This window comes from Octodon degus, unplaced genomic scaffold (genome assembly GCF_000260255.1).
Source record: "Octodon degus isolate 3935 unplaced genomic scaffold, OctDeg1.0 scaffold00054, whole genome shotgun sequence".
NCBI classification, from domain to species: Eukaryota; Metazoa; Chordata; class Mammalia; order Rodentia; family Octodontidae; genus Octodon; species Octodon degus.
Window position 1 is genome coordinate 8,315,999 of NW_004524630.1, and position 11,689 is coordinate 8,327,687.

An 11,689-nucleotide genomic window follows, 5' to 3' on the forward strand; every position below is an offset into this window, starting at 1 on the left:
ACCCCAGGATGGAACAAGGACATAGCAGACCTGTGGTGGACGTCTCTGCCCAGTAAGAGAGGGGCTAACGGCTAGAGACCTCAGACAGGAGTGAGCAGGTCGTGAGTGTCCTTTGTCTCCTTGATGTCTGTCATGCACACCTAGCCAGGGTTCCCTAGAAGCCTCCAACCCAGCAAGGCAACAGCTTCACAAAGAGCGACTGTGGAAAACGGGCCGTGGGATGCACTGACTGAAGCCAGAAAGCCTTAGGATGTGCTCTTTCCAATCCAGCCGCAGGTCTCAGCGAGCTGGGCAGGGTGCTCATTCTGAATTCGGCCTGATTCTCCCCCATGGTAGTCGAAGATCTGAGTAGAAGTGGATAGAATAACATTCTTTCCAGAAAAGCCTCCCCTGGAAACTTCGGTCTCAAGAAACCATGAAAACAAAACTTCAAACCAAATGGTTGAAGGAATACAAACAATAGAGACACAAAGTATAAAGTAGTGATCATTTGCGATTTGGGTGGTGCAAGAGAACAGCATCGGTGCCCGTACCCTTACTTGAAAGATATAATAAAGGGCCAGGAAGATGGCTCAGTAGAATAAGCGCTTCCCTGGCAAGCGCAAGGGTCTGAGTTCAATCCTCTGGCAATGTAAACGGGCAGAACAATTTCCTTGACAAAAATAAATGCACCAAAGAAGAAATATAAGCACAATAAACACACGAGTATATGGATACTGTTACACAGTCGGTCCACCCGCAGTCAGAACTCTAGCTTTTGCCCGTCCCAGGATTCAGCAAAGCTTCCTGTGCTGTCCTTCTGGAGCTGTCTCTCCTGCTTGCAAAAGCGCGCTCCAGAGAGACTGCTGGCGCCTGTCGTGGCAGGGCTTGGAGCAGAGCCACCGCAGGCAGAGGCCCAGCTCGCTGGGGCACGGGAGGCAGGCACTCACCTGCTCAGGTCAGTCCCAGGTGCATACTGCGAGAACCGCGAGTGCAGCAGCGGGAGCAGCCGCAGGTCGCACCACCGCTTCTCCCAACGCAGGCCAGGCGAGGTCGGCCAGGAGGAGCAGGACAGCGTGTCCTGCAAGAACACACACAGGCACGCGGTCAGGACTGCACGCCCGCTCCGGTCAGGGATGCTCTCGGTTAGCACTGCTCTTTTCGACCCCTGTGGGTCAGAACACTGTTAGAGACTTTTTAAAACGTTGAGCTCTTTTAGCTTAGCCCCATGCTGGCCAACCTTCATGTCATTCTTGCTAATTTCACCTTTAGTGTAATTCTTTGAGTAGCGGGGAGAGGTGCTAGTGAAGATCCAGAAAAGTGAGGTGAAGAGTATGGGGTTAAAGGAATAAAAGGGTGGGTGAACTGGATTCACTCAAGAATGGGAAAGATAAAGCAAAACGGAATAAGCTGTAGTCCAATGAAATAACACTTTCTGATACCCGGTTGGCACCCAGAACCCTTGGAAGTGCCAATGATCTATCGGTCCTGGTCAAATCTTCAGGAATAAATCACCATTCCTATAAGACAGCTATCAGAACCAGGAAGTCTGTGTTCATTGTTCAGACTGAATATTTATAAAAGGTGTAGATATCATTTTCTTGTATTATTTCATATCACACAAGACAACTATTGTTGGTTTTACATTCATGAATGTTCATCTCTTGCAGGAGTTTGTGTTCCAACCCCACCCCCAGATATTGAGAAGATATTACTTGGAAAAAAAGTAGCTCTTTCAAATGGTGTGTTATTCCAGCTTCCCTGTGGAAATGCTCCAGCACCAGTCAGGTTGTCAGTCTGTCACAGCTTAATTTCACAAAAGAACTGTTGACTTTGTGTCCTCGCTATTTACTAAATTTGAAGTGATGGTGTTAACAAGTCTTTATTTAGTTCAAATTTGAAACTTTGTTGTCAAAATATTAAGTATAACTTTCAGTATTTCTTTATGTGGATGATGAAGAAAATGGGCAAAATGTACTAAGTCCTTGAAATGGTTTAAAATATTTAAAGCGTTGGATGAAGACCACCTGTGAAGGGTTCTGTTAGTGACTCATTGAGCTTGAGTCTTTGGAGGAGAGACCACTGTTCTCAGTATTTATCTGGTGATTGCAAAGATGCAAACCAAGATTTGACATTGGCTCTTCCCAGGGTGTCATGGAAGCTGTCACAGGTGGTTGGCGTGTGAAGTGCGGGTTGGTTCTTGGGGTCATGAGTAGTTAGCTCTTCACACCAGATGTCATGGTGTCAGCAGGGCATGTGGCCTCTTCTTCATTTTAGATGACACAGGTGCCCAGTGTGTGACTTGAGGACAGTACTGTGGCAGGGCAGCAAACCTGTGAGACCATCCAGTTTGAATCCCAATGAGTCCATTAACTTACAGTCAAGCTACCTAAAGTCGCTGTGTCTCACTGTGCCTATTTTCAAAGTGGGAATATAAATGGCAGTGACTCCTGAGAGGCCGATCCGCAGTAAATGCTGAAACTCTTAGAATATACTTAACACTGAGCTTCCTGCATTTTCATTTACTCAAAACTCTAATGGAAATTTTACATTTACTCATAACAGCAGGGTGACAAGAAAGGCTAGTTGGTAGAGAGAAGTAAACACTGACTGAATAAAGCATTTAATAGTAATAGTTTTGAAAAAATAGGTAAAACTACTTTAAACGTGAAGCTTTCAAGAAGGAAATCCTTACTCATTCTAGCAATATTTTGGCTACTACTTTTTATAATCCTTCGCTATACTAAGTGCTGTACATGCATTACTAAGAAGCCTCACAAAAAAATATTTCATTTTGCATAGGAAAAATCAAAGGCCATTTTGTAGAAACAAGGAGCTATGGCTTCCCTCTTGTGCAAGAAGGGACAAGGAGAAATAAAGTTGTTAGGCAGACTTGAAAGAACGGACCAAGTCCTGTGAGCAAACAGATCACTTCACCCTGCCTCCTGCCTTGTGCTGAATGTCATGGGTGGACAGATCATGATACAGGGCCAGTTTCTCCTTATGCTTGGCGTAGTTGGGCAGCAGCACATGATCTGGTAAGAGTGTAGCACATACAGTGCACACCTGAAATGCACTACCAGGACCAAGCATGCATACCTGTTCCTGGAGGCTCTCAACAAACAGCTCACCAAGTGTCCAACCAACTAATGGCAGCCTTACAATTCACTCAGACCAACCTGCCTCTGATACTGTGGCCAAACTCTTTTGTAGCACATAATTCAGAATGTATAATTAGAGGTGAAATGACAGACTCATTCAGATTTTCAGATGATTAATACTTTTGTCATAGAATTTTTGGAAAATTATTTAAAGGGGATGCATCATGTTTTATAAGAGGTGAGAACTATTTCCCTAACTTTTTCATGTTAAAAAAAAAACAAAAACTATAAAAAATAAAAAGATATGGGCTGTCAAACAGTAAGAACAATGGTAATCTCTAATAAGTGGGTATGACATTTTAAAATTATTATGATAGATGTCATAGATTATTAGATATGAAAATATGTGTGCTCTTTGATATTTATTTTTATCATCTTGATGCTCTTATTTATCAGTGTTTTAAATGTATCATTTATTTTTTTACTTTTTAAATATATCATTCTGACTCCTTATAAAATACAAAATAGATCTAATCAAATTTTTGGGTAATCATGCTTGATACATTTTTTAGTATAGAGCAGCCATTTACAGTGAAATATCTAATAGCCTTTAAATATTATTTATACTCCTTTATTTTAATTATAATGATAATTATACATTTGTTTTCTGCCCTTTCTGTGATACTGTAGTTATTTAGAATTGTGTAAAAGAATCTGAGAATGGAACCATGACTTTGAAAATTATAGTAATTTTTAAAGAATCCTACCATGTCAAGAATATTGCCTTCTATTAATAATATGAATGGAAAGTAACATTGACATACCCCTTGTTTTAAGATAGACTCTGCTAGAACTTAACACAGGTCCTCAAGAACCTGAAGAGCCGGGCCAAAACAGGATTGTATGCAGGGCAAAAGGCTGACTCAGATTTCATTCTGCATGTGGCATAAAAAGTAGTTAAGAAAAGTAGACATCAAAATAAAATGGTTTTCATAGATTTCTTAACTGATCACCAAATCAGAGCCTCTGAAACAATTTCCTTTATCTCAGAGAAATGTAGTTCAGTGGGTCTGGGCTGAGATGTCCGGTACTTGTGTTTTGGTTATCAGAACTTGGTTATCACTCTTGTGCTGCCTAAAATTGGCAACCTCAGGTCCTTGGAAGGAATAGGTTATATTTTTATGTGGAATGATAAAGTGATTCTGCTATATTATGAGTCTTTATTTTCTCTGATGCTCCAATGTTTCCATATAGTACCACAGCCGTGCCTACTGACTTAAAATTCACATCACACTATAATTAAGGCACAGGTATTAAAACTGGAGTTCATACAACTTGTGATTTTATGTACAATGTAATTTCAATTTTTTCTAAAGCAAAAATGGAGTTCTTAGATGCTGAACAGAATTTTGGATTAGTTCCTCTGTGGAGTCTAATATTTGTTTCAAGGAGCTCAAGCATCTATAACTTGCAAATCTTCTACAGAAAATGTGCATGATGCACACATCTTTCTAAGTACCCTGTTCACTGCTATTTCAGAAAACAACATTTACTTATCCTGTCGTAATGTTGTAAATCTCTGAGTAAAGTTATTTTCCTTTCTCCAAAGCTTATTCAAGGTTTAGAACTTATTCAAGATATAGAAAGAAAAACAGGGTAGATCAGCCATATACATAGGCATGATCAGATTTTTTCTCTGTATTTAGAACAGAGTCTACAGGGTCTACAGGGTCTTACTACATAGCTCAGACTTGTAGTGATCCTCCTATTTTCAGCGTCCCAACTGCTGGGATTAACAGTATATGCCACCACACCCAGTCTCCAAAGCTGTCTTAGTGCACTCCGGGGGTGGGGCTGGCACGGCACACCAGGGACCAAACCCCAGCTGCTATACTGTGCCTAAGCAGGTGCTTTAGTCCGCTGAGCTGTCAGGATGGCCCTGGCATAATCAGATTGATTTGAAAGAAGAACGTTCTCTTGCGACCAATAGAACATATATTTGGTTCATAGACTTTAAACTTTTTTTTGTTTCTTTTTGTATGGTACAGGGCCTTCATACTGAGACACATCAGCCCTTCTATTGTTTTGTTTTCTTATTTTGAGACAGGATCTCGATAAGTCTCTATATTTCCAATGCTGTTCTTGAACTTGGGACCCTCCTGTCTCAGCTTCCCAAAGTGCTAATGTTACAGGTATGTGTCTCCACTCCTGCTTGTGGTCTCTAAACTTTGAATTCAACTACATGAGGCTTTCATATTCTCTAAAGCTTTTGTCTGTGATTAGAATGCCAATGGCTGTTTGCTTTTTCTTTTTTCTGTTTTAGTTTAATTTGATTTAATTTATTTATTTGGTACAGGGTTTTGCTTCACAGCTCAGACTCATAGTGGTCCTCACCACCATGCCCATTTTCAGTGGCCAACACAGAGGCACGGTGTTCAGTGCCGGGGATCGAACCCAGGTCTTTGCACTTGCTAGGCAGGTGCTTAGACCGCTGAGCAATCTCCCCAGTCCTGTTTCTATTTTTAAATTAATCCTTTGGATTTGTCTATAGATCTAGATTTTCAACTTTTTGAATAAGGATTCATAATTAACAGATTCTCAAAATATCTACAAACGTTTTCCTGGTAGTTTCTCACCAAAAGTTCATCCTATTTATATTAATCGAACTTATAAATGTACTTAATATGAATTTACACGTGTTGTGACTCTTATCCTCTAAAGTATTGCAACTACCTTTAGTTTCCATACACTAAAACATTTCCAGCAGTGGCAAAATAAAGTTCAGCCTTAGTTCGAAAACTGAGGACACAATGTGCATCTTGGAAATGGATAGATATAGCTCTAGTCTGAACAAAGTATACAAATACATTTTGCATTGTATACAACTGGATTTATTTGGAACAATTATGCTACAGAATTAGAGTAGTTTTCTTGGTCTTATTATGGATTTCAATAAGATGAAATTGTTCCACAGTTCTGTGTGCTCTTAACAGGGAATGAATTAGAACAAACTGGGATGATTTTATCCCTTTTAATCTGACTTCTCTGCTGCTTCTTATTATAAAGGAGTTCAATGACATTCAGTAAGAACTAGATTAAGAGCATCACCAACCTGTTTTCATCCATTCTGACATAAATTAGCTCTTTTTTTTTTTTTTCTTTTGAGGAACACAGCTGAGATGGAGATTTTTGTGTGAATGACATGGAACTTTCTCAGAAGAAGCCTGCAGAGTGAAGGAGGCAGGGCGGCAGAGGCCAAGATTCTGGTTAAAGATGCAACTTCCGGAAGGAAGACTACACCTCAACTGATGATTCACAGAGGGCGCCGCGCCGCCTACCTTCCCATAGCAAAGGTGCAGCACACACCTGGGGGGATGCTCAGTGGCTTCACCCCTGGCAGAGGGGCTCCATACAAAGAGGACGAGGTGTGAATAGGGGCGCTACCATCACAGCATCCAGGGCTGGTGCATCGCAGGGGAAAGGAGAGTGGAAAGGACATCCGAAGCCTAAAGGTAGTCTAGACAGTGAGCAAAGCGATTATGAAAGTAAAGAGATGTAAGTAAGTGGAGCTAGAGCTGTAGATCAGAAAAGAGCACTCGACCTCTTGCACCAGGCCCTGGTTCAGTGCCTGACATGGAAGAAGGAAACGATGGCCACTGGAAGGCGTGGCTGGAACTGCGGAACTGGCTGATGGAACTGATAATACATTTATTCTTCTCGTTAGGAAACTCAAAGTTTAAATGACTCAGATCTTGCCAGCTTTAGGAGGTCAGTGTCACAAATGTTAGTAGTAGATAATTTTTCCTCTAGTAAGGAGAATTTTAAAAATCAGATGAAATATAATCACATGTGGCTGGTTTTATAAAACATCCTTACATTGGTAGCAATAACCTTTGGCTTTAAGCAACTGTTCCCCTCCGTAAGAAAGAAAGCAAAACCTGGGGGACCTAAGGTGCTCAACTAAGGAACAGTGCTAGTGGGTCGTTGAAGACCTCGCAAGCTTGAGGATGTTCGCAGGAATCTTTTGAGACAAAATGCCACAGTGCAGCCAAGACTTTCAAGTGGAGGATGAGTCCCACAAGTTAGAGGAGACGATGCCTTCCACACTGTAATACATGGAGCAGGAAAATAAAGCTCTGCTTAAGGGCAGCTGAATCAGGCTTCATGTTTGCGAGCACAGGGCACAACGGCTTCATAGAAACAAAAGAATTCTTGTCATCATTAAAATGTGTGTTCTGAGGGCTAAGCTAAAAGGAATTGCAGATGTATTTTTGGAAGAAGAAATCTATGTACTCCAATGTAGAAGAGAAAAATGAACATTAAAAATTGATTTCAATGTCTGTAAATTCTGCTAATTTTATATTCTACTAAATATTTGCATAGCCAAACAGTTACCAAATTTCAGATAATGTGTAAATATGATGTTTTCAATTTGTAGAAATTCCCTGATATGCATGTTGCTAAATCACAACAAATGGCAGCAACTTTTAGCTAAATGAAATTAAAAACGGTACAAGTTTTGTCAAATCTTGTAGAGCACAAAATTCCATAGAATATGGAAGGCTCTGAAGTGACTATGTGATGTTGTTTGTAACCTCCTCAAATTAGGAATATTCATAGTTTACACAATGCCTAATAGACATAGACATTAGAAGGGAAAAATGAAACAAAAATAAGGAGTCACTATTTTTTCCTCTAAGCTTATAAGATTGCATAAATAAGAAAGCAATGCGTAATTTCATATCTATCAGACACAACAGAATGAAGACAGTAGCACTTTTTACAGACTAGATATAAGCATATATATATATATATATATATATATATATATATATATATATATATACATATATATATATATATCCATGATTTTTTGTTATCGCTTTATCAGTCAGAACAATGCCTAGCCATCTTACCGTGTTGTTGGGATGGTAGTTAAGATGTAAGCCACTGTCACAAAGAGGAGAGGAGGTGCCACTGCTCTGGTCGCTCGGAGCACCTGCAGGAGACAAAAACCCCAATTCCCTCAGTGAGAATGCTGAGCCATTCCAGGGTGACGCAGTCCACATTAGCAAGAAATGAAATGGTCCAGGCTGGCCAAATAGCTCAGTGGATTAAAGCACCTGCAAGCAGGAAAAGGGGATGGGGGTTCGATACTCCAGCCTGCTGTGCTGGGCCTGACCCTGGACACACTGAGACAGCAATTGAGACTGGGTGTGGTGGCGCACACCTGTAATCCCAGCTCTTGGGAGGCTGTAAGCAGGTGGATCACTATGATTCCCATCTAGTAGTGAGACCCTGAAGACCCTAAAGGAAAACACCCTTTGTATTTCTCTTCCCTAAAATACAAAGAAAAAAAAACATAAAAAGAAAAAGAAATGAAGAGCTAAAATAAAATAGCATTTCATTACCATTAAAGCCAGAATTTTGCCAAGTGAGTTAAGCAATTCCAACTGTTGGGGCACTAAGAGGTACTATTTATCATTGATTTCCAAAAAATTATTAAAGAAAATATAGAACTTTATGGGAAGTATTATTTTCTTATACTATCCCAGTGGCCAACATGAAAAAATGATATGGAAAATAGTGCATGGTTTTGTTTGTCTAAAATTTTCATTTTATCATGCTTTTCTTTATTGGCAAATTCTCTATCCAGAATCATAATTTTCACAACACAAAGCATTTTCCACGTGCTCTGTCTTACAAGTGCTCCTGTTATATAGTCAAATGCTCTCATTGAGGGTGTCTACTTTTATGAAATTGTGCCGACAAAGTTTGTATTCTGTGCTCATAAAAAACTTCATAGTAGTGGGTTACCATAGAGAAGTATATGCGCTGTGGGAGCTCCCAAAGAGGACAGAGGAAAACATGAAATTTAGGCAATTAAATGGTGCTCAAAAGTATTCCAAGACTAAGAAAAAAAGTGATTTGTATTTCAAGAAACTCAAACAAATAGCCTCAAGTAGGATGAAACTAATCAAGCTGTCCAAAGTCATAGGGAAATATAAACTATTGGAGCAAGAGAAAAACGATTTGTTCAAAAAACAGAGATCTCTTGGGTTACCCACGGATCTGTCAACAAGAGCATTCCAGGTAAGAAATGTGTAGGATGATATAGTGTAAATGCTAAGAGAAAATAAAAAATAGCCAATCAGGTGAACTACATTTAATAGAATTTTTCACCCAGTGGAAGGAGAAATGTAGATATTTCCTAGGTAAAATAAAGCAGAGGAAAATTTTCACCACTAGATCAGCTTTACATAAACCTTAGATTTCCTGACGGTGAAATGAAAAGACACAGGAAACTGTGCAAAAATATAGAAAAAAAGTAAAACTTTTGGCTGAGTTAACTATATAAGCAAATTCAGACTCCTGTAATGTTGTAAATGGAGCTATTGTGGTTATCATCAAAAAAGACAAAGCAGGCATGCACATGCACATACACAAACACAGACACAAATGCTAATGAAGAAGAGAAAAAAGGGAAGAATTTATACAATAGATGCTCAGAATAGCCATTATGGAGATTTCTCTAAAAACATATCTTTTATCGCTTGTGTGTCTTTGTTCCCCCAAAGCCTCACGCAGTTACTGAGGTGCAGTTCTACAGTTTGTAATTAATTCATGATCCAAGGCTGGGATTATGGGTCAGAGTACTGCTGGGATTATGGGTGTGCTACAGTCAGCCTTGGATGGACAGCCTGAATGAAACTTAAGGAAGACAGACCTGCTCTCTGTAGCCATTGTCGCCGCCACTCCCTTTGCTATCTTGCTCTTTGCTACCATCATGAAGGGCTGCCCTGTGTCATGTGCCCTCTACCTTGGAGCCAGTGGAGTATGAACTGAAACTTCCAGTAAATGTGAGCTAAACGAACCTTTCCTTACTTCATTTTCAGTGTAGCGTATTTGTCCCAGCAAGGAGAGAAGAGTAACTGAGATAGCAACATAGACCTAACTTAAGAACCAGTCTACTGTCCACACAGCCAATGATCTAGAAGTCAGTATGCCAAAAAGATATTTTCACTGACATGCTATTGAAGCGCTGTTGATGAGCGTCAATATATGCCCTCCACCTGCTGAGTGCCTATTCCTGAATTACTGAAGAAAGTAATGGTCACATGACAGAGTGGAATCCAACCGTTTGGAGAAACATGGCACGGCCTGAAGGATGTCAAGGAAGGGCAGCAATCCAGACAGAGTAAAGCAAATACCACACAGCCTCGCTCATACGTGGAATCTAAATTAGTCGATCTCATGGGAGTAGAAAGTAGGGAGGTGTTTCCTGGCTGCTGAGAGTAGAACGTAGGGAGCGAGGAGATCCGATCAGTGAGTGCACAAGTACAGTCAGGAGGATTAAGTTCCTGTGTTCACAATAAATTATTGTATATTTCAGAGCTGCCAGAAGAGAGGATTTTAAAAATGTAAAGAAACGAGAAGCGTTTGATGTAATAAGTTCACTATTTTACCCTACACAAGCATTGCACGTGTATGCTTCAGAGTTATACTCCACACAATGAACATAGGAAATTATTATGTGTGAATTAATTTCGCTAAAAAATAAAAATTCAGGGGCTGGGGAGATGGCTCAGTAGAATAAGTGCTTGCCTGGCAAGTGTAAGGGCCTGAGTTCAATGCCCAGTTCTGCCAAAAAGTAAATAAATAAATAAATAAATAAATAAAAATTCAGTCATACGCAGAAAGATAGATAAATCTTGAGGGCATTATTCTAAGAATTTCAAAGTAAGATAAAAACGGCAAATAGTAAATTGTTTCAATTTTATGAGGTATTTAAATCATCTAACTCTTGAGGCCACCAAATAGCTCAGTGGATTAAAGTACCTGCAAGCAGGTGCAGGGGCCAGGGGTTCGATCCCCAGGCCTGCTGGGCCGGCCCCTCCTTCGAGGTGCACAGAGACAGAGATTGAGACTCGGCGTGGAGGCTCGCGCCTGTAATCCCAGCTCTTGGGAGGCTGTAAACAGGCAGATCACTATGAATCTGGACCCTTCCCCAAAATACATAAATAAATAAAAATAAGATTATGCAGCTCTTACAACCGAACCTAGAATGGGCACAGTGGTGGCGCCAACGAGAACCTGTAGCGGAAGGAGCACAGTTTCCGCTTTGCGGATAAATACGGGCAACCCTGGCAAGCTCTCCTTCAGGGCGCCCGCGCTGCTCGGGCCGTCGCGTGTGCTCGTGAGAACACTCCCCGGGCAGTCTTGCCACCCGCGATCCTCATCACGGTGCAGCCGGCTCACCTTGGAAATGCAGTCGGCAATTTATTACCAAGTTAACTGTGCGTCTGTCCTGTTGCTACGGAATTACATTCCCAGGTATTCATTACAGTGGAAGAGAAGAACACAGCTGCCAAGTAGCTGGTGCTAGAACGCAGAGCAGCCTCATCACTGACAGTAAAATAGGAGAAACAGATACATTTAAAGAGGAGGATGCACTGATGAAGTTTAATGCGCTCATAAATGGGTCATTACACAGGAACATCAATGACTAAATTGCTTAAATAGGGCAGAGGAGACAGCTCAGTAGAAGAAGCGCTTGCCTGGCACACACAAGGTCCGGAGTTCAACCCCTAGTTCTGAAAATAAAAAAA

At 40.7% G+C, this 11,689-nt stretch overlaps 1 protein-coding gene across 2 annotated transcripts in view; it reads right to left on the reverse strand.

Annotated features, from left to right (window-relative positions):
* Positions 1-11,689, reverse strand: part of Sntg1 (syntrophin gamma 1) — a 336,640-nt gene that overhangs the window by 211,792 nt on the left and 113,159 nt on the right. For both annotated transcript variants that reach the window (XM_004633382.1, XM_004633383.1), the window contains exons 8-9: positions 7,997-8,079; positions 930-1,060 (exon numbers count right to left, since the gene is read on the reverse strand). In XM_004633382.1, the coding sequence (XP_004633439.1) occupies positions 930-1,060; positions 7,997-8,079 (214 nt within the window). The remainder of the gene's footprint in view (positions 1-929; positions 1,061-7,996; positions 8,080-11,689) is intronic.